General features: G+C 39.0%; 2 protein-coding genes across 2 annotated transcripts; one reads left to right on the forward strand and one right to left on the reverse strand.

The window, feature by feature from the left end:
* Positions 1-11: 11 nt before the first annotated feature.
* On the reverse strand, positions 12-7,030 carry SGCB (sarcoglycan beta). Its single transcript, XM_057366791.1, has 6 exons — positions 6,948-7,030; positions 5,256-5,465; positions 4,190-4,375; positions 3,884-4,075; positions 3,254-3,385; positions 12-2,410 (listed from the first exon to the last, which is right to left on the reverse strand). The coding sequence occupies exons 1-6, from the start codon at positions 6,969-6,971 to the stop codon at positions 2,207-2,209; spliced, it is 948 nt and encodes a 315-aa protein (XP_057222774.1). The 5' UTR covers positions 6,972-7,030; the 3' UTR covers positions 12-2,206.
* Positions 7,031-7,039: 9 nt separating this feature from the next.
* On the forward strand, positions 7,040-19,392 carry SPATA18 (spermatogenesis associated 18). Its single transcript, XM_057366790.1, has 12 exons — positions 7,040-7,278; positions 9,246-9,351; positions 9,463-9,605; positions 11,002-11,096; positions 12,742-12,876; positions 13,480-13,780; positions 14,784-14,942; positions 15,325-15,500; positions 17,330-17,447; positions 17,795-17,860; positions 18,672-18,717; positions 19,193-19,392. The coding sequence occupies exons 1-12, from the start codon at positions 7,192-7,194 to the stop codon at positions 19,204-19,206; spliced, it is 1,446 nt and encodes a 481-aa protein (XP_057222773.1). The 5' UTR covers positions 7,040-7,191; the 3' UTR covers positions 19,207-19,392.
* Positions 19,393-20,471: the final 1,079 nt, after the last annotated feature.

Consider the following 20,471-nt stretch of genomic DNA (forward strand, 5'->3'; position numbering starts at 1 on the left):
GAGAGTGGCTAGCAAATTTGATAATTTATTTCATTTGTTTTTATGATTTTGCTACATTTTGACAAAAAAAAATCCACACTTCAAAAACAATTCTGCAGATCTTGATTTACGAGTATCTTTGTGACAAATCTTTCAGGTGTACATTGCACACAGTATTTTAAAAAGAACTTTTAATAATTACAAGATTCCAATACTAGCATATAGGCATGTCAGTATTAATCAGAGAAGAGCTTTAATACATGTGTAACCTATTTGACCAGGCAATATCAATAATTTTCCARATGTATTTCAGCTTTGAGGATACTRCTCTTTATATTTTTCAATACGTGTGCATGTCTATACACTTTCATAAAGTGACAAACTTCCATTAGCATGAGCGTGAAAATTCTAAAAATGTCAGTTTATTTCCTCCTAAGTGTAACAGAAACTAACTGAGGTGCTGTTTAGTAGCAAAGATGGGTGTGTTTTCAGCAAAATGTGTGTTAAAATGTTCAGTAACTATTACTATGAGATTCATGAAGGCAGTATGCAAAGTGTTAGTACTTTCCCATATTCTTTAAAGTGAGAACTCAATGCTTTTTGCTACATTATATTCTGCTTATTTTGATTTTGTCAGAAGAGCTCCACTGTTGTTTAAARTCTGGCTTTACCTTTGAGCAGTGAGGGAAATATGACTCTTTTGACCTCCCCCCTGTGCTATAATGCCTGTCTTATGAATACCCCTCCAGAAATCGCTTCCAGCCATACACATTCTGCATGAGGGCTTCCACCCTTCCAGAAATTGGGACCTTAGATGTGAATTTGTTTMCAGCAGGAGCTGATTTCTATTTTATGGAATCCTATGTACTTTAAGCACTACAAAACAAAGACAGTTTATCTTCCTGTAACAAATGACCAATTCTGAAGTTAATGTGTAAAATTTGCACAACTTTTAGGAAAAGAAGTGTGTGCTTATCAAAAAATGTGTCAAAAAGCTGTTGCAAAGCCACTTTGWGGTCTCCAGTATTAAGCTTATTTGATGCTACTGCAAAACAAAGCTATTTTAAACTGAAGAAATACATGGGGTGGGGAAGGGAGGAATCTTATAAATAGCTGGTCTATTTTTAGCACAAAACACCTCACTGCTGCAAAAGCAGTTKTAAGACTGTAACAGGCCCCAGTTCACCAGAGTATCACTGTTGACAAGCTCTGATGCACATATATTTACCCTGATGTCCTACCATCACATCTAAAATTACAGACCTAATGTTTAACTTCAGAATTTAATTCTGAGGTTCYCAGTAATGCATCAGTAYTGACGTTTATTGGGAAAGACAGATYTGATCTCAGACACTGCTGCAACAGTTACGCTTTAGATTATTACCTGTTGAGTAATGGACTTGCACACTTCACATAAGAGCACCCAGGAAAACATTATTTTTGGATAGTGAGCAAGTTATAAGTACATCTTTAAAAATGTACTTCTAATATAAACACATTTTGTAAGTACTTCACATAAATTAAGCAACTGCAGAATGCATTAATTGCACAGACAGAATGGAAGCTCAAACAACACTTCAATAACAGCAAGACTACTTCAAAATKCAAGTTATGTTTCCATACTCAGTATTACTTTGCAAATATTATTTATGACAACAAATTTTTTTAACAACAGACTATATGGCAGAAATAATGTGATATTTTAAAGTGAATCTGCCATTACCCCTCTCAGAACACATCTGGTAAACCACCAAAGTTTGGAGGAAATCAGTGTACCTAACAAGAAAGAAGACAGAAGTCTGCCACTTCAGCCATCCTAGGAAGATCTACTTCCAACAAAAAAATTTACATTCCTCTTGAAGTACTTCAGATCACAGTGACGTTCACAGCACTCCTCARGGTCTTGGGATGTAGGACAAAAACCTCCTCTAGAGACAACTGAAGGCAGAGTTGTTACCAAGATCATGTTCTTTACATATATCCTACTGAATCCCGATTCAAGAAGCTACTTCAGTACGCATGTACACTGAAAGTTTACTGCTTCAGTGCCACTATTGCAGCTTACAGGATGGTAACATAATACTGCTGATCAGAACAGCCTTTCCTTAAAAATACTATGTAAGAAATGTTAGTATAAACTGCTGTAAAAAAAATCCTTGAAGGCATGCAATTACTTCATACAAATATATGTAAACACAAATGAGGCCTCTTCCAGCAGTGGTTTGTTTCAGTGTGTGGCTCCGCATGGGTTGACAGAAGTCTGACAGCCCATGTTGTGCCCTGTCACCTGAACYTTGAACAGTGTCCCATCCGCACACATGCAGAGCTTGAAGCGCAGCCAGTTGCCATTATTGAACTGATCCCCGTAAGAAGAACTTGGCAGTCGTGAAGGGCTGACCATCACAGTTCCATTCAGGATAATGCTGTTTTCCTATTAAGAAGAAAAAAAAAAAAAGTACAACTTCTAATGTAAATAAGGCAGGTTGTTTTTGAGGAGAACAAGGTAGTTTAATGAATAAATAACAACTTTAGGATGGTTGCAGAATCAACATAATAAAAAAGGCATGATTAGAAATGTTTAATTTTTAAATGAAAATTATAATTCCCTATGGATTTCTTGACTTCAGTCAGCAACATACTTTTCTATTCCAGTAATGGCTCGATATTAAGAAAGAAAGCAGTAGGGGTGACTTCTCAATTTACAGACATATTAGCAAATGAAGTAAATATAAAAATATGGATATGAAATGGGAAGCAGTGTTTGAATTCATTCATTAAATTCATTCACACTTGGAAGTGCATATACCTTTATTTTTATCCTTCTTTAGCCTTTTCCACCACTCCAGATATACTCAAATCTTAATCTCCCAAAATCCTAAAGGAATGCTAGTGAGTCTTTTATCAGCAGCCCAGAAGGTAGTGCTCCTGACTACAGGCTGGCAAAGGTTGCTGATCCTGATAATGCTTTCAGAGGAAAAGATTAATTCCCTTTGGTATTAACTTCTGTAGAGAAGCCAATTGCCTAGCTYTAACTGCATTGTACGTTTTTGGTGTCTTAACAGTAGTAAATCAATGTCACCTGAAAACTACTGAACTGCTAATTAACAACAAATAAATAAACCACYTATTTTGAATCCTGCTAAATATACTGACTAAACTTTTATGTGTGACTAATTTATATAAAATTTGAAACTATATAAAGTTGTATTAGTTTACTATCAGCCTGAATTTGAAACGAAGCTATTAAAAAAATGCTTTAATTTGAAATACTTACTGCTTTAAGTTCCATGTTACCACCCATTCTAAACTCAATGGTCTTGCCTGTGATGAAAACACCTTCATTTCCACGGACAATGGCACGGCCATCCACCTTTATGTTTAGATCACTGGTTGCATTGCTGGTAATCTAAGAACAAAACAGATCAGTGAAAATGTACCATTTGTGTTTTTCTGAGTAACTTTAGTTACCTTAAAAGTAGTGCTATGCAATTTAATAAAAAACCTCAACGTACTTCTTGCCCTTCTGCCATTAYGCCTATGAAGTGTCTGCCTTTATTTTCCATGTTCACATTTTAAAACAGGCTCACTGAGTATTGGAAGGTATATAAAATTAAGTTTGCAATAAAAATAACAATTCATATGGCAATTTTATGGGACACACAGCTAACACTTGCACCAAATACAGGYTTACTGTTAGGACAAATTATGCAAATTTACCCCTCTTTTTTCACTTAATTTGTTCCTCTGAAGAATTTATTGTTTTGGTGTTTCTTCTRCCACAGGATTGCTCAGTGCTTCCTGAGGCACAGTCAACCCTCTATAAAACCACAAACCCTACTCTTCTGTTACACTAACAGACAATGGGCTGCACTRTCATTACTTACAAAAAATGAAAGAGACATACCCTCTCTGTAGAGGCCTTTTGTACATTCAAGATTTTAACTCCATTTGGCAGATGAAACTCATGAGTTTCATAGTCAGTGCTGAACAGAGTATTTTGTGTTCGTGGGTCAACAAATTCCATGCCAATATCGCTGGTAATAGAAGTTTTGTCTTTTTCCACGCTAAGCTTGGTTGTTCCTTGCTGAAATACAATCTTCAGAAACAAAGTTTGATGAACTTAGTGATGTTCCAAATGTAACATTTATTAGCAATGTGAATGTAATTCTCTAGTGTTGCTCACAACCTTTCAATTCATGGTATAACTTACAGGCTGATTATTCCCAGTGATGACCAAGTCTTCATTCCGTCTCCCCCCTACAGTGCTTTTATATAAGGGATGTATAATGCCCATGTCAGACACTTGCTTAAACCGCAGCAAGCCACTCTCATGGAATTCCATACTGTCACAACCATTGGGACCAATTCTTATCACTGCCCAGATAACCAGGGTAATCTGAAACAGAAACACATTTTCAAAGATTATGTTGATTGTTTGGATCTTCCTACCACAAGTATTGTATTAATTAGATGTTTTATTTAAACARTTATTAATGCTGGTGTTTAAGTGAGCTTTAGGTGTGAGTTTAGTTTAGTCTGTTCTTACTGAAAACAATATTAACACATTTAATTATGAAAAGCATTTAAAATGATTTTTTACTTATTTGAAACAGTAACTAAAATGATTTATGTATATATATATATATAACATATTGAATCATGTCCATAACTAAATATTTACTCTGTTTAAGGTAATCACTGACTAAACAAATCACCTGAACARTTCGGCTTAGTATATAATTAACACTGACCTACAAGAAAGCACCCTTACAGGTGGATGCCCAATAATGAAAAAGCATTTACTACTTCTCATTGATCAGGCAATAAAAATGTGGTAATTAGAACAGTGAAGCTTTAAAGTGCAGTGGCTAGTTAATTCTGAATGTTCACATACATCTCAGTTATGTAAAATATTCCTGCCGTATATCCTGAATGCCTTTGGACCAATAACACTTCTCATGGGGTAACACTTTAAGGTTCCTAATTGTTTCTTGTGTGAACAGTAGGTTCCTTCTTAGGACCATAACAWCTATGGTAAATGGAAATATGGTATATGGAAATAATCATGCCTAAACTTAGACAATTCTTCCTAATCTTACACAATTCAATCTAATCTCGCTCAGACTATAAAAGAACAAAAAAATAAAGGATAAAAATGAGAATCTCCTTCAGTACATTCTAAGTCCTCAGCTGTACTTGAAAAGTTCTGTTTTTTTACCGAAATGTCAAAATGAAGTATGACCTAATGTTGCTTCCACTATAGCTATTATACTCACAATCAGATTGATGACAGCCAAAATAAAAAGAACCACAATCACACATATGGCCAAGTTGCCTTTYCTGCCACGTAACCCTGTCTTATGGAGACGGTCTTCATCAATGGGAATGTATCCTGCTTTGAAGTTACTGTTGTGCTCCTTATTAACATTCCTGCGTTCCACTGCCTTCTCTCGCATAGACTTCTTCACCGGGCCATTAGAGCTTTGCTGTAACACAAAGCATGGGCCAGCTTTAACAGGCATGTCAATTAGCCACAGTGACACACACATACATATGCAAAAAACACAATTTTGAATTAACTAGAATATATTGAATATTATGTTCARTATTAGATTTCAGTCTGCCACCCTGTACTCAGAATGTGCACTTAGAAACACAGCAATMTCTGCTAACACAATGATTAATTTAAAATCCAGATATTTTCAGACAATATATGGCTTTACATCTAATTTTTATCACAACACATAGGAATTATTAATTACAACGCTGCATTTTAAAAAAGTAAAACAAACCAGCTGCAAAGAACTTCCATCAAGTTTTTACCTCTCAGGGATGATACAGGACATAATCCAGCAGGTCATTTGCCAGTACACTGAATTTTAGCTCCCTCCATGCTCATGTGTAGTAGACTCTCAATGACTATTCAAAAGGAGTGTGGTAGATACAGTTTTTATATCAGTTTGATAGCACAGAGTTTGCATTCAACTCGTGTTGCTTGTGCGCAKAACTAAGAAAAATACTGTGAGGCTTCAAACCTGGCATGGGGAACTTGGCCAGTGTAGCTTTAATGTAATAATGTGAAGTTATGGGAATGTAAGGAATATCCTGTTAATGTAACAAAATAGTAGAGGAAACTCTTATAGAACTCATGGTGAAAATAAACCTTTGACATATTTTTGTAGCTGTCCAAAATTTTGTTCCGACTCCCTTAAATGGAATATTTTTATTTAGGGATTCACATCTTCCAAGATGGAGCTTGATCTTTTCGATGGAATTAAGTTTGTTCACCTGAAATGWCTCTTAACGCTACAATTTAAGTGACTGCGCTTGCACGTCTACACTGATGTAACGAATAACAACACCTGTTTTTCTTCTGCTTCTGAAGAACTAAGAGATGGTGCTCAGAAAGGTGCTTGACCTGGACAAGTTTATGGACGGTTCGCTCCCCCAGAGATGCTCAGGACCCACCGTGACCCCGCACAGCCCACACGAACTGCGCGGCCCGCACGCATCGACCGCCGCCTCCCGCCGCCCCGTCAGTGCCAAACGCGCGGCAGCGGCATCCCTGCAATGCTCAAATGCCAGGCGSCTCAGTCCCGAGGCACAAAGTATTTTTGTTCGTCACACACCCTCGCYTGCGGGCAGGACGGCGCCGCTCGGGGCCGCCCCGCCGGGACAGCGGGCTCGGGCCGCCTCTCCCCGGCACGGCCAAACCCGTCCTGCCCGSWCCCCGCCGGGCACGGGGCGGGAAGSGCCGCCCGAGCGCCGTTTGCCCCTTCCCCGGCCGGAGGGCTCCGGCTCTACGCCCGCCTCGCCCACGGCGGCGAAAATGGCGCCCCCGCCCGAGCGCCCCCTTCGCGAGCAGCACCCCCCGGCCGGACCGGTGGCTCTCCGCGGCCCCGCTCCCCCCGGCCCGGTCGGGGACGGCGCCGCCGCCTCCCCGTGCCCGTGTCTCGGCGCGGACCGACCTGCTCGGGGGCGGCCGCCGCCATCTTCCCCCGCCGCCGCCGCAGCTGCGCAGGGGCCGCGGGCGCCCCCTGGTGGCGCTACACCGCCCCCGCGCCGCGTTACCGTGGCACCGCCGCCGCCGCGCCGGCCCTCGCGTCACCTCGGACGCGGCCCAGCCCAGGGCAGGGGCCGGGCTGGCCGTACCATCTCCGTTACACCTGTGCCGCCCTCGGAGCGCCCTCGGGAGCGAGTTGACATCTGGCCATGGCGACTGATTTAGGGAAACTGGTGGAAGAGGGGAGCGTTAAGGAGATGCAAGAGAAGCTGGAGACCTGGCATCGGGACTACCAGGTTGGTCCTGCCGCTGCTCGGGGCGGCCGGCGGGACGCGGAGCGAGCAGCGGCCCCGCCCGGCGTTCCACGGAGCGGTTTGGGGCGCTGCCCCGCACGCGCATCCASTTACCGCATTTTTAACACCTTTTAAGCACTCAAAGACTTTTCGTCCACGACATGTTTCCCTGAATACAAGGGTTGGAGGTTAAAAGGAAGKTTTGAGCGGTACTAGCTGTGTTCAGAACAGAAGAAAGCGTTGTAGTAAAAAGACCGGCAGGTGGAAGGACCGCGGGCGGGGTTGTGCTCAGAGGGAATCGGCTGTGGCCCAGGAGCTGTTAGGAGAACGTGAGGAAAAGTGCTGAAAGTGCAAATCCCAGCTCTTCTGGGTGGGGAAACCTGTTAGAGCTGAGAGGCTGCTGCGAGACAGCACGGCCGCCGGAGGGCTTCAGAACGGGGCAAATGGATGTGAGCGGAGTTTCGCGTGTGAGGAGAAGGCTGCAGATGGGAATAGCGGTACCCGTGGAGGAGAAACAGGAAACTGAGCAGGTGAAACAGTGGAAGCAGTAGAGTAGSTGTTAAATTAGGGAAAGCTGTGACTTTGTTCAGTGGAAAATCTTAACAGAGTTTTCACTCCTGTGTCGCCATGTTTCTGTAGCTTCAKGATGTGGATAGTTGGTCACGGGCCTGTAAGCACCTACTGTGTGCTATGGTTGATGAGAAAAGGTGCTGAGCAGAGATGCAGCGTTTTCAGGAGAAGTCAGGTTTTTTTAAAATTTTTTTTACTTCATGGTGAATAGGAGTTAGTTATCTAGCCAGTGTAACTCTCTGCAGGGTTCATGGCAAAGGACAGTTTTAATAAGGAGTTTAGGAGTAGCTGGTAAAGCTACCAGAGAGGATGCCAGAGGAGGAACAGTGCCATGCATTTTAAAATCTTGCAAATGGATGGTGGAGGTAAACCTCGGGAGCACTGAGCAGTGGTGAGGGCTGACCTCTCTGTAATAAGTGAGTTGGGAATARTCTCTCAGGTGTTGGGAAATGAAGATGAACAATTTCAGGCTGCTGTTGTAGAAAAAGAGGAGCTAGCAGATGGAAGCACTGTGGGTGTTTTGTTGCTGTAATGAGCTGGAAAAATGCACTTTGCAATCGTGTTCTGTGGAGCTGAGCAGGTTGACTGTGCTYCCCAAGGCCCGAGGAAGGCATGTTTCAGCAAGCAAAATACAGGCGATGGGGGCCCGGGTGGGAATTTCAGCTGTTTTGGAAGCTTGTAAAAACCATATGGAATCATTAAAACCTGAAGACCTAGAGGGTGATCTATGTGGAAGGTGATGCACAGGTTACAGATGAAAATTAAGGAAGCAGGTACAAAATGTGTATTTTCCTGGCAGGTGCACTGGCATCTTGGGCAGATTAACCCCATCACCTCCTTTTCAAAATTGCATTTGAAGAAGGTGATGTTGTTTTGCTGTTTCCTAGGCATAATGCTGGATTTTGCTCCTTCTTAAGTATTATTTGTTTCAGTTTGTAACTCTTAAAAATCAGGCGAAATTGGATGGAGGCTTTATGTGACTGGTGACAAAACAAGCTAAGAGCTTTATATGTATTATTTCAGGTATAATTGAAAACCAGATTTTAGACTTTTTTTTTAAATCCAACAATCTGCTAGACTATTATTTTTATAACTGTTGAAAGATTTTAGCTCAGATTCACAATTTCTATGATTCTTCCTTTAGAGTCACTTGTGSTTGCAGCCTCTTTATGATGGAAAAGGAGTATGTTTTCTCAAGCAGTGAATTAACTGGGTCATAGAAGTCCTGATGTCTTGTTTGTTTGCCTATTTAAAATGTGAAACTTAAAAAATGATCTAATGGATCTAGTAAGAAAAGGTTGGAAAGATATTATTATGGGGGGGGGAATGCTGGGATTGTAACAGGAATAACTTTAAGTAAGAAAGCCCACACAAATGTAGTAATGCACATTGATTTACAGAAGAATAGCTGTGGTGAAAATATGGACCGATGCTGTGAAATAATAGAATTGAACACTGCAATTCAAAAGCGTCTCTTCTTAATTCTCGATGAAACATCTAAAGCAGGTAAACCAGTGCCTTATCTAATTACTAATAYGTTTCACATATGATATTTTTTCCAACTCTGGCTCTTTCTGTAAGTGTTCTCACCATTTCTTAATGTATGTATTTTCTTAGATCCTGAGAGTGAAGCTGCAGAAAAATTAAGAAAACGATTCCTGCCAAACAAGACAGTAGAGACTTGTCCTCCAAATGAGCCAGTAGAAACTTGTCATTCCTGTTGTCATTCAGATTGTGAAAGCGAATCCTCTGTCACTTCTGTAAGGAACTTATTTTAACAGAATAGAGCCATGTGAATTTATACCTGCAGAAGAGCTTTAATGACTTTCTGTGAATATTARCCTCCCTCTCAGATTTTACTAAATGAAATATGTCCTTAGTTGCTCATGGAGACACCTATGGAGACAACCATGCTATTGTGGAAGAATTTGCATTTTATAAGAAGTCTATGTTATTATACAACTTTTCTTTTCTAGGTAAAGATTTGCTATGTTTGCATTTACAGAGACATCATAGAAGTATTTATGCTATATCTCTTTTAGAAARAACTAACACTGTGTGAAAATTCATGTGTAAGCTGAAGGTGTGCATATATACCATGCATTAATCTGTGAGCTCCTTTTAATTTTTTTTCCATGAAAAACTCTAAGAGTATCTTAACATATTATTTCCTCAAGTGTTAAAAAAAGAAGTGCTCATGCACTTCATGATACTATCATGCTCCTGCTGTGATATTTGGAGTTAGTATGTATTTGATGTTTGTTGAAGGGGTTGGAATACTAGCAGTTTGGCAGGAAAGACAGATCTGTTGTGGCTTTCTACTCTGAGAGAAAATAAGAGTGTTGGCTAATTCAGACTAGGGGAAGATCTTCAAGGTCCTAAGGTTTGACWGTGATGTTTCCATGGTTTTTGGTTTCTCCTTTTTACACCTGCTCTGGCAAAATCTTTCACAATTAAAATAAGGACAAATTAAAAGTTATATCCCTTCAGAGTCAGATTCTAGTATAATCAAGGAGAAGGGTTCTGCCAAAAATCCCACAAAATATAAAGTAATGATGTTGTTAAATGACACCAGGCATACCAGTTACAGATTTGTCACAGCACGTGACATTCAAAATATGAAGAAAAGCCTATTGCAGTTAGTTATTTAATTCCAGTAAAATCAGGCAATTCTATGGGTTGTTAAAGACAGCTGCATGTGTAGTGTGCTTTCTGGAATGACAATACTTGTCTCCTCTGTTCTAATAACTTTTTCTATTATTTTGTGTACATGGATTCCCAAAAAGTTCACTTGAGTTGGTGATGTAGTCAATCAGAAGTTGACTAACTGAAAAACACAACTGTGCAACACATYTGCAAAATGCTTTGTTCTGGTGATTCAAACAAATAAATCTGCAAATGCAGACCTTCCATAATTTCTATCATGAGGTATAAAATAAGTGGATATTTTTCTKTATATAATTGAGTCTTTGTTTGGTGTGCCTGAAAGTATTGCTTGTGTCTCTAGAAAGAATGCAATTGTCTTTGTTCTCATGTTTCTTTAGAAATGGTTGTTACTGAAATATTTAGAAATATGTCAGCCAATGATGCTATAGTACATTGCTGGGGGAATCTGTAAGGTAGAACATTCAAGCAGTGTGACTTTGTTTCCTGCAGCTGAAAGACTTGGCTGACGCTCAGACTTGTCGACTCCAAGAGCTGGAGGACAATCTAGCTGCAACTCGTATGCGGATCCATCACATGGAAGAAGAGTAGGGAAATTAACTGCAATTCTTTAATTCACTTTTTATTTTTCAACAAGCCACATTTTCCTCTTGACATCTAAATACTAATGGAGATTTGCAAAATGTTTAATTTCTGGCCTAAAACCAGGGTTTCAAAATGCACCTAGGCTCTGTATCATGTGGGTGTATCCAAAGTGGGGTACAAGTGAAACAGCCGCACCCACATTCATAAATTGACTTGGTAGGTTTTGCATSTGGCAGAGGTGTTGGAAAACATGCTGCTATTCTAGTGGCTTTTAATGAAAAGCTTTTGTATAGTCCATGACAGTTCCATGTGGAGTTACAGTCTATGAAATGTTGCATGCTGAGTAAACCCTAAATAAAAAAATCAATTCAGTAGCTGTAGTGTAACATTTATTGAAGGATCTGCAACATGTCACAATTAATTATGGTATGTAATTGATATATAAATATCCAAGAAGATGAAAGTCACTGTCRTAAGAGGGAGGAAGAGAGTTGGATTTCCACATAAGTGACTAGGCCTGAACAGTTTTTGCCTAGTTGCATAAAACATATTTTGTGGAACACTATAATATTAAAATTACTAAATTATTAACTCAGATTCCAAGAATATCAGTTTGGATTTTCCCCATGCCTATTTCTAGAACTCATCTTCCCAAATCTATCTTTCTTTCCCAGTTGTCCTTCATAGTAGAATTCTTTAGCCCTCTTTAAYTACTATTCTGCTAGAAGTCCTTCCTGAAGGACCTGATATTCCAAGTATAATCRTGGAGCTGGGAAGTCTTTCCTCTTAGCATTTGTCGCTGGCCTTATTACCTGTGGTTATCTCTGTCAGCCTGCTCCTTAAAAAGGTGGAACAAGAATCTTGTCAATTAATAAGTGTTAGAGCTTTCTAACAGCTCTTTTTGGTTAAGATCTTCAAAAATCTCACCAGGGTCCTCCAGTAAAGAAAAGGAAGAACAGACTGAATACCTTCAAAATAAATAGAAAACATATTTTTTTACTTTTTCCTTCYACTTTTGGTAAGAGGAAAGTAAAGTAATAGCGGTATTTGGAGGGAAAGCAGAGATGTTGGGACAATTTTTAGTATTAAGTAGGACAGAAGATAAGCTTGTTTCACYGATTGTCTGCCAGTCTTTAAGAAACACTGCTTCTTTTGGGGGCAGCGGGAGAGGAATTGTTAGCTTTTGGTATTACTTGAATAACATCTGTTATCTCCTTTGACTAATATATTCCAGCAAAAAAAAGAGCCCAAGAATCTGATAGAACAAAATACCTAGGTTCTTAWTCTGTAAGAAAGAAAACTGAGCTGGTTTAGTTAACATCTTAAATAAGAGAGACAGTTTATTTTAATCTTYGTCATCTGAGCTAGTGTAAGGACGCCAAATGTTAACCAGTGATTTTTCCTGTAGCACAGAGTGTAGTGTATCCACTCACCTGCCACAATACACTTACACATTTTAAAGGGAGCTTAAGAGTCTGCTTTGTTTTATGCTTTTTTAAACCCCTTGATTTTTCCTGTATCTCAGCATAAGGATCTTGCTCCATAATTTTCCTCTTTTTTCTGCTCCAGTTGTTTGATGATAAGGATTGATTGATAGTTTACATTGATAAAAGGTCATCTTGTGACTGACTATTCTGTGTGATTAAGTCTGTGTGCTTCCCGTGCTGAAGAGTGCCAAACCTTGAGGAACATAGAGGAAGTGAAGGAATATGAGGATAAGATTCAAGCACTGCGGGATGATCTTTGTCTTCTGGAAGCCCGAAAGGCCGTAATTGCAAACAGGTAGAGTCCTTATTCAGAGAAGTCACTGAATCATAGAAATCGGTCATGTTAGGTAGCAAGAATTTCCTCCTCATTTGAAATTGAGGTATAAACAAAAGCTAAGCTTTTTTCCTTTGTTCTGAAGGGACATAAACTGATTTCATAGGTGATTTCTCCTAGTGCCCAAATATTTTATCTTAAAGCAGCTATGTTAAGTTTCAGACAAAACAGCAAATAAGGCAGCTTTACAAAATACATTGAGAGTAACTGTATGGAATAAAAAGAGTGACTTTTTTTTTTTTCTTTTGTTGATGAGTCCTCTTATAATAAGTTCCGCCTTGTAATTCTACAGTGCTCAATTTGCACTTTTTTGACTTCAGCAGTACTCTGAAAGAGGAACAAATCTCCAAAACATTACTCATTAAAAATGTGTTTCCCAGGAACAAAGTGCCTGGCTACACCTGCTTTAGGAATTGTTTTACCATTTAGGCTTTAGCCCATAAAATGTGTTGATGCAAATGCCTTCTTTAATTGCATTGGCTCAAAAGCTCACCTTACCCTTGTAAAGAATAAATTGATGAAAAAGATCTGTCTCAGTGAAAATTATTTGCATGTCTGTTGTAGGCTTGCTGCGGGCAACTGTGCTCCCAAGTGCAATCCCTGCTGCCCAGCTCCCGCCAAGCGCTGCTGCACCGCTCCCGCCAAGCGCTGCTGCACCATGCCCAGCAAGCCCTGCTGCCCCCCTGCCAAAGGGAAGAACGGCTCCCCTGCCCAAACCAAGCGGGTCAACTCTTCGCGCCGCGCCTGCCTCATCGCTCGCTATAGCTTCATTTTTGCTCATGAGCGCATGGATGCAGAGGCCACTCTGAGGACATTCATCTGTGACATGGAGTTGGTGCAGAGGATAATATACATTGCAGCTTTGGTAAGAAAGAAATAATATTTTTTTATTTTATAGGCCAGAAGTGTTTTGTGAAATAGTATGTCTACATTGGATTAAATTGTGGATAAATTAGCATTTCTGTCAAGTGCAGAGAAGAAAAGTTTTCTTCTTTCATTTATTTCCATCTTTCTTTCTTCCCCTCACACTTCTACACTGAACTCTCAATTTAGTGTCCTAACTGACATGTCCCAAGATTGGAGCAGGATCAGTGATTTATCGTACAGGTGCTAAAAGAAGACTGATTTGGTCTGATAGGTAGATGATGCCTGCAGTGATCAACACTGCCTTATTTAGAAAAATTCTTTTGGCAATGCTGCATTAAATACTACAGCACTACAAAGCTAAAAATCTTTCCATACTGTGCTTTCCTTTTGCTTGTAGTGATGTGATTTTTTTAGTTTAATTGGGTCCCTTGAAACCACCTAGATACCTCACATTTACCATGACCTCAGTTTGAAAAAAGTTGTCTTCATTTTTCTGTGAGTCTTCATTTTTTCCTGAGTCGTCTTTTCAATAAAAATGATGCAGCACATACCTGTGTCAAAGAGGCAGCATCTTTTAATGTGTGTGATTCCAAGCACATTTAACTTACTGAAGGTTTTTTCTTTCAACTGTCATTCAGTTTACACTCTCCAGTTCAACCTCTTTTCCCAACAAACAAGAGGTCTTCCTGTCTTATGTGTTAGGCATATTCATATATCATATTCATGATATCTTTGATTGCATTGATCATGTGTGTGTGTTGGAATCCTATGCAAATACAGAAGGTTAGGTGGAAAACTTTTCAGTCTTGTCTTCTGCAAATAAATTACACTCAACTCAATCACAGAATTTCTTCCAGATGAGTTAACTTTCTCCTTTACAGCAGTGTATTATGTTTCTCCTTATTATGATGATAGTGGGTTATAAATTCCTTTTCTCAGATAACTGATAAAAAATTAATCTCAGTCTTCTGTATTTAACTAGATGTTCATTATGTTTGCAGGAATGTTTCCGTGTAGCAAAGATGGCCTTCTGGAAGATCAAAACAACTGTAAAACATAATTTATCTCTGACTCACTCGGAACCTCCGCCACTTGATGTTGCTGTCCTGGATTATATAATTTACCACAAAGATGTGTATGATGTTTTTGAGAGTGTCCATGTAAGTCAAAGACAGTGGGGAAGTGATGTGGGGATCTCTTTCAGGAGCTAGTAAATTCAGAATATGTAAACTAAAAATGCACTGTAACCTGAAGGATAAAAAAGTTACTGTAGGACTTTGTCTTGTAGCAGTTTACTTKCCAAAATAATATTGCTAAGACTAGTATATGTATGACTTAGTGAAGCTTGTTTTATTTTTTATAGCAGCACATTCTTTCTGAAGCTATTGTTTTCTGAAATAGTCTAGGRCAACATTACTATGAGCTTTTTATACTGATTTTTAAATGTAGAAAGCTGAGAGGCATGTTTAGGAGGGATTTCTATACTTGCTTGTGAATGAAATAGTTAGTAAGTGCAAATTATTAATGTATGTTTATTTTCAGGAAGTCATATGCGCCATGGACATGAACCCAAAGATTTCATATCCACCAGTAGTTGATTTTGTTGTGATCACCACTTTGATTAAAGAATTGTGCGCTGTGGCTTTTGCAATGCAGACACTCGATCCTCCTCTTGACGTTACTTGTGGTATTGATGGAGAACTTTTCAATAGGACCATGTAAGAAGTCTTTATACTCAGTCAGACTCTTACCATTAAAGAAATTCATCCGGTTGTATAGTCTACTTGTTTCCTAATTAATATGAAAGTTTAAGATTGCTAAGCATTAATTTKGGGCAAAACCCCCTGGCCTGTAGTGAATTTGGTATGTCTTTAAGGTTTATGATAGTGTATAAATACCAGCACATAGACAATTGTTAAAAATTTTTTTTTTAGTGAACAGCAGAGCAATTTTCTGGACAAACTTCAATCTCAAGAGTATATTTAATTTATCATTTAAGAGGGAAAATGATCATCTGCTTTCCCTGTTTAGTGTCTATCTGCCATTTAAAAAAAAATATTTGCATCTTTGTTCCTCCTTACTGGCTTGTTCTGTAAAAATCATGTTTGCTGAGATCTGGCAGTTGGTGTCTGTTACAGGATCATGACCATGTTTGCTGCAACCTCCAGACTGTGGCTGCTGTGCAACATATGAGTATTAATAAGCTCCCATCTCTTCTGGTTTAGAGCTAAACAAAACCAAAACTGCCTCTTAAAAATGGGAATTTTGTTAAAAAAATTCACAACATGACATTTATTTTTCTTTTTTTCTGTAGAGTTGGGCTGCTTGTTTAGCAGGAAGAGAACTGTTGGGTGCTTCTAGAAAACTAATGTGATTGATAGGTCATAAAACATTGTTCTCAAAAGCAAAAAAATCTTCAAACACTAAGATGTTTCTAGTAACCAATTAAAAYAGAATAGAACCCAGGTGGTGAAGAGTTTCAGAAGTTAAGGAGAGAAATACAGAAGATGAAAGTGGACCCTCGACAGGAGAGTGCAGGGTCTTACAAGACTACTCAGTGATCCTGTTTAAACACTGGAGAATTAATTTTTGACAATCAAAGCTGTTGGCTAAATTAAGAAGCAGCAACACTGTGGTATATTCTTGGGATGCTTTCTCCACATGCTTGGTGTGTATGGCCTTAAAGAAACACATGTAATACGATTTTGTGTGCTGCTGTGGGAGATACATGCATCCATCTATCTGTCCAGATAAATGAGGCATATGTATATGTTTACATATATAGCATGGATACGTGGTACACAGAGATGGAGCAAAACTTGTAGAAATTAAAATATCTGTGTKTGTTATGTGCCATACCATTCTATAAAGGGCTAACCAAACATCTTTGTACCCTATGCCTTGCTTCATGCCTCTGGCTACCACATTTTTATGTAACTTGCTATTGTAATACATTATTAAAGTGCAGATGCATTTCTTTTGAAAAATTTCTGTTATTTGAAATTTTTTMTGAGTTTGAATCCATAAAGCCAGATGGGTTATTTAGCCAATATTCCAGACATAGGTAGTATACATASTTTTGAATAAATTTTTCATAGCTAAAATGTCAGTGTTTCATTATCAATAAATGAGGATCTTGCTAATCAAGTTGCCTCATGTCTTGTAAGATACTAGCATGTAACTTTATAATTGAGTATTTCTGTAATATCCTTTATAGGGGCTTGCAATATCTTTTTAGCAAGATATTTCAGGAAGAGGGGATGACTGCCTGCCAAATTGCTGCTCAGAGGGCTTAATTTGTTGGTGAACACAGGGGCCCTGGCTTATGTAGGGCTTATGCAAAAATTATGTGTAGAGCTTATGCAAAAATTAAGGACTAGTGGCCTGAAGTGTGAGATGGCTTTATTGGAATGTCTATCAGTGTAAGTAAACAGTATGTGCTACTAAGTCTGTCTTTCAAGTGCATTTCTTTTACAGGATCACCTAAAGAATACTTTATCTTTTGGCACTTATATACAGACATTTCTTGTACTTCATGTTTCAACAGGTACTATCGTAGCTCTGACTCAGATCACACAGCTGGCTATGTGGCCTATCACGTCTGGCCTCCTCTGATGGAAAATGGTGTTGTAATTGTGAAGGGAGAGGTAGTCACTAGAAGTATGGTACGTAYTTTGTTACAGAATATGTTAAGGGAATTCAATGAATTTCAACACTGTTTTTAAAATTTGGAAGTATAAGTGTTTAACTGTTCCCTCTATGGGTGTAGTAGTATATCAAATATCAACTAGGTTTTAGTGCCTCATCCAGCATTTAGGATCAATAGTTCCATTTTCCTTGATGTATTAATTATGCAGATGTATGGTTGTTCAGAGAYTGTTCTAAGGAGAAAGCTTACTGTGTTTCCTCTCTGTCCTCAAACATTGTCTCCAGCATGGCAGGTCTGCTTGCAGAGTCTGTCTCTATTAAACCCTCTCTCTCAAAAGAGTTTTGTCAAACTCTTCTCTTGTAGAGTTTTCGCAAAAAAAAAAGTAGAAGCAGAAGCTGCAGCTGTAGCCGTCGCCTCGCGCCTGGTCAAGTAAGCCTCAGCTGAATGTTTGTAATATTAACAGCATCAAATATTTTAACGAGGAATGTAGGCAACCTATTAAAAATGCTGATGTGCCACATGTACATTTTAACACTGGGCATAAATGCCTTTGCTTGAAGATCTCAAATGAGGTGAAGCTGAACTGACAGATAGGTATTGCCTGGTATGATGATCAGTACAGATACTATATGAGAGGTATATCATAGTTAAATTCTCAGAAATAACAACTGCRTCTCTTGAAATGCTTTCCCCCTGCTCCCCTTGCTTCAGTGCCATTCTAAATTAATAATTGCATCATCTGGAAGTGTTTTAGTCATCTTGCAGTAGATATGCAACCCATAGTTCCTGCCTCCTGGAACTGGTAACCTAAATTTACTCCTAATTTACTAAATGCATCATGGGAGCAGAAAATAAGCATAGGGYAAGCAGGAAGGGGAGAACCGAAGTAGTACAAATAAGATATGTGAAACTTTAGCAGAGTTCTCATATGGTGTAGTTACACAACATTTTGAATTATTTCTGTAAAAAAARTGTATAATTTTCTATTTGTTAGCCCATCTTATTAAATGGACATAAGTGTCCTCAACTTAAAATGTAAATATTGGAAATGTGAGAGGCTTTGAGTAAGGATCACTTTTTTGAGCATGTGAGGCTATGAAAAAAAAGCTAGAAAACTGTTGTGGCAGTAGAACAATACTGATAGACGTGTAAATTYTCTGAATGTTGATGGGTCCCCAGATGGCTTTCCTGGGTACAGTTCTTTAGCACACCCAATTTGCCTTTTCTGTTTGACTTGCAGGTGACTCGAAGCCGCAGTCTTTCAACAGTGGGGGCCAGAAAGTCAAGTAAGTGGCATATTGGTTCCTAATRACTCATGGTTTTCACATTAAGCCCTTGTAATGATTGAACAAAGAAACAAAGTAACATGCTGAACATCTTTGATTCTAAAATACTTGCCCAAGTCTTGTTTTTAAAATGGGTAGCCTTTTTTTTATGTGTGGAAAAAGGCTGAGATTTCTGACTTGGAGGAGAGCTTGTKTTTGCACTCTACTCAGACCACTCTCATGGTTTCTCTCTGTTGATTGCCTTCACTGTTGCCAGTGCTGTAATAAGTAAAACTTGCTCTCTTCCCTACACAAGAGAGAGTTTTTTTGCTGCACACCTGCTGGCTCCCTGCCTTTCAGATTCCAAAGAGATAGCTAAGTGGTGACAGTGAAGTGAGGGATTTCAGACAGTCATGAATGTGTGCCTATCTTGAAGCTAACCAAATTTAGAGAGTTTGAAAATACAGTAGTACTGAAATGTTCCTTTTTTTTCCAGAGAATGGTAACTGAACATGTTCCTGTGGTGCAGTGTATCTGGATCAACAAAYGTTGCTGATGCCTTTTCTCTTCAGGAATACCTCACATCTCTCAATAATGTGAATGGCAATTGTAACTTCAAATGGAGTTTGTGTTCAGTGTGTTTTTTAGAATTATAGAAAGCTTATTAATGATTTTAGAAACTAAACTCTTTTGATTTAAAAAAAAAAAAAAGTCCACGCAATACAGGATCATTTGGCAAAATTTGCAAAGTTCTCAGGAACCCATGATGTAATCTTGCAGGTGGAGATAGAATTATTGCAYTTAGAATATTTGCTTTCCACAGATTTCAAATGATGCAATTTATCTTGATAGGATGTTTAACCTAAATGGTGAACGTTGCAGGATGTTAAGGTTAACTGTTACTTGAAAACTCTGTAATCACCTGGTGCTTATTTACAATTTTAAAAAGTAGTGATAATCTTAGCATGTGCCAATCTCACASAGCAGCCTTTTAAACATAGGCATGTGATAAACTGAATTTGCTAACTGCAATGCAGAAGTTGCACAGAAGTCATAAATTAGCAACACTTCAGCAATCCCCAGGGCTTGATTGACATTTATGTAGAATGCACACATGCGTGCTTTAACAAGACAGTAATAGACCTTGTTTAAATACATTGTTACTCAGAAATTAAGTTAATAAAAATTTGTACTTTGGCACTAAAAGTATTTTGAAAGTGTGGCACTTACTGTAGGCTTGAAATATTTGATTGAGGCCTCTTCAGTGTCACACTTAATGGGCTTTCATACTGGATTGATAGATTAGTAATTGTTGTGAATATAGTGAAAAAATCCTGTCCTGTTCTCACTTACTGTGGGCATTTATGGCACTTTAARTGTAAAAAGAGAGACCTGAAGATATTTGGGATGCCATGCCGTCCCACTCATACCAGTTAGATGTCTGAGCCAGAAAGAGATGGCCAGAGTCTGGAGAGGGTGTGCGGGTCAGTGGAGAACACCCGAAGGAGCAGCACCAAGGACTTCAAGCCACTCCAGGCAGAAAGTCAACTTSACCAGGGGCCCCAGCACAGCAAAGATGTTGACCTGCTGGAGCGAGTCTAGAGGAGGGGCCATCAAGATAATCAGAGGGCTGGAGCACCTCTTCTATGAAGACAGTCTCAGAAAATTTGGGTTATTCAGCCTGGAGAAGAGAAGGCTCTCGGGAGACCTKATAGAWCCTTCCAGTACCTAAGTGGGTCSTACAAGAGGACAGAGACTTTTTACAAGGGCATGTG

The sequence above is a fragment of the Malurus melanocephalus genome, unplaced genomic scaffold (assembly GCF_030028575.1).
Source record: "Malurus melanocephalus ecotype Western Australia unplaced genomic scaffold, MMel_1.1 scaffold_71, whole genome shotgun sequence".
NCBI lineage: Eukaryota > Metazoa > Chordata > Aves > Passeriformes > Maluridae > Malurus > Malurus melanocephalus.

Excerpts from the sequence above, each read along its gene's own strand:
- SPATA18 (XM_057366790.1), top strand. The coding sequence starts at position 7,192 with ATGGCGACTGATTTAGGGAAACTGGTGGAAGAGGGGAGCGTTAAGGAG. Across the intron at positions 9,606-11,001 it reads GCGAATCCTCTGTCACTTCT|CTGAAAGACTTGGCTGACGC; the intron begins GTAAGGAACTTA and ends TGTTTCCTGCAG. Across the intron at positions 13,781-14,783 it reads TAATATACATTGCAGCTTTG|GAATGTTTCCGTGTAGCAAA; the intron begins GTAAGAAAGAAA and ends TTATGTTTGCAG.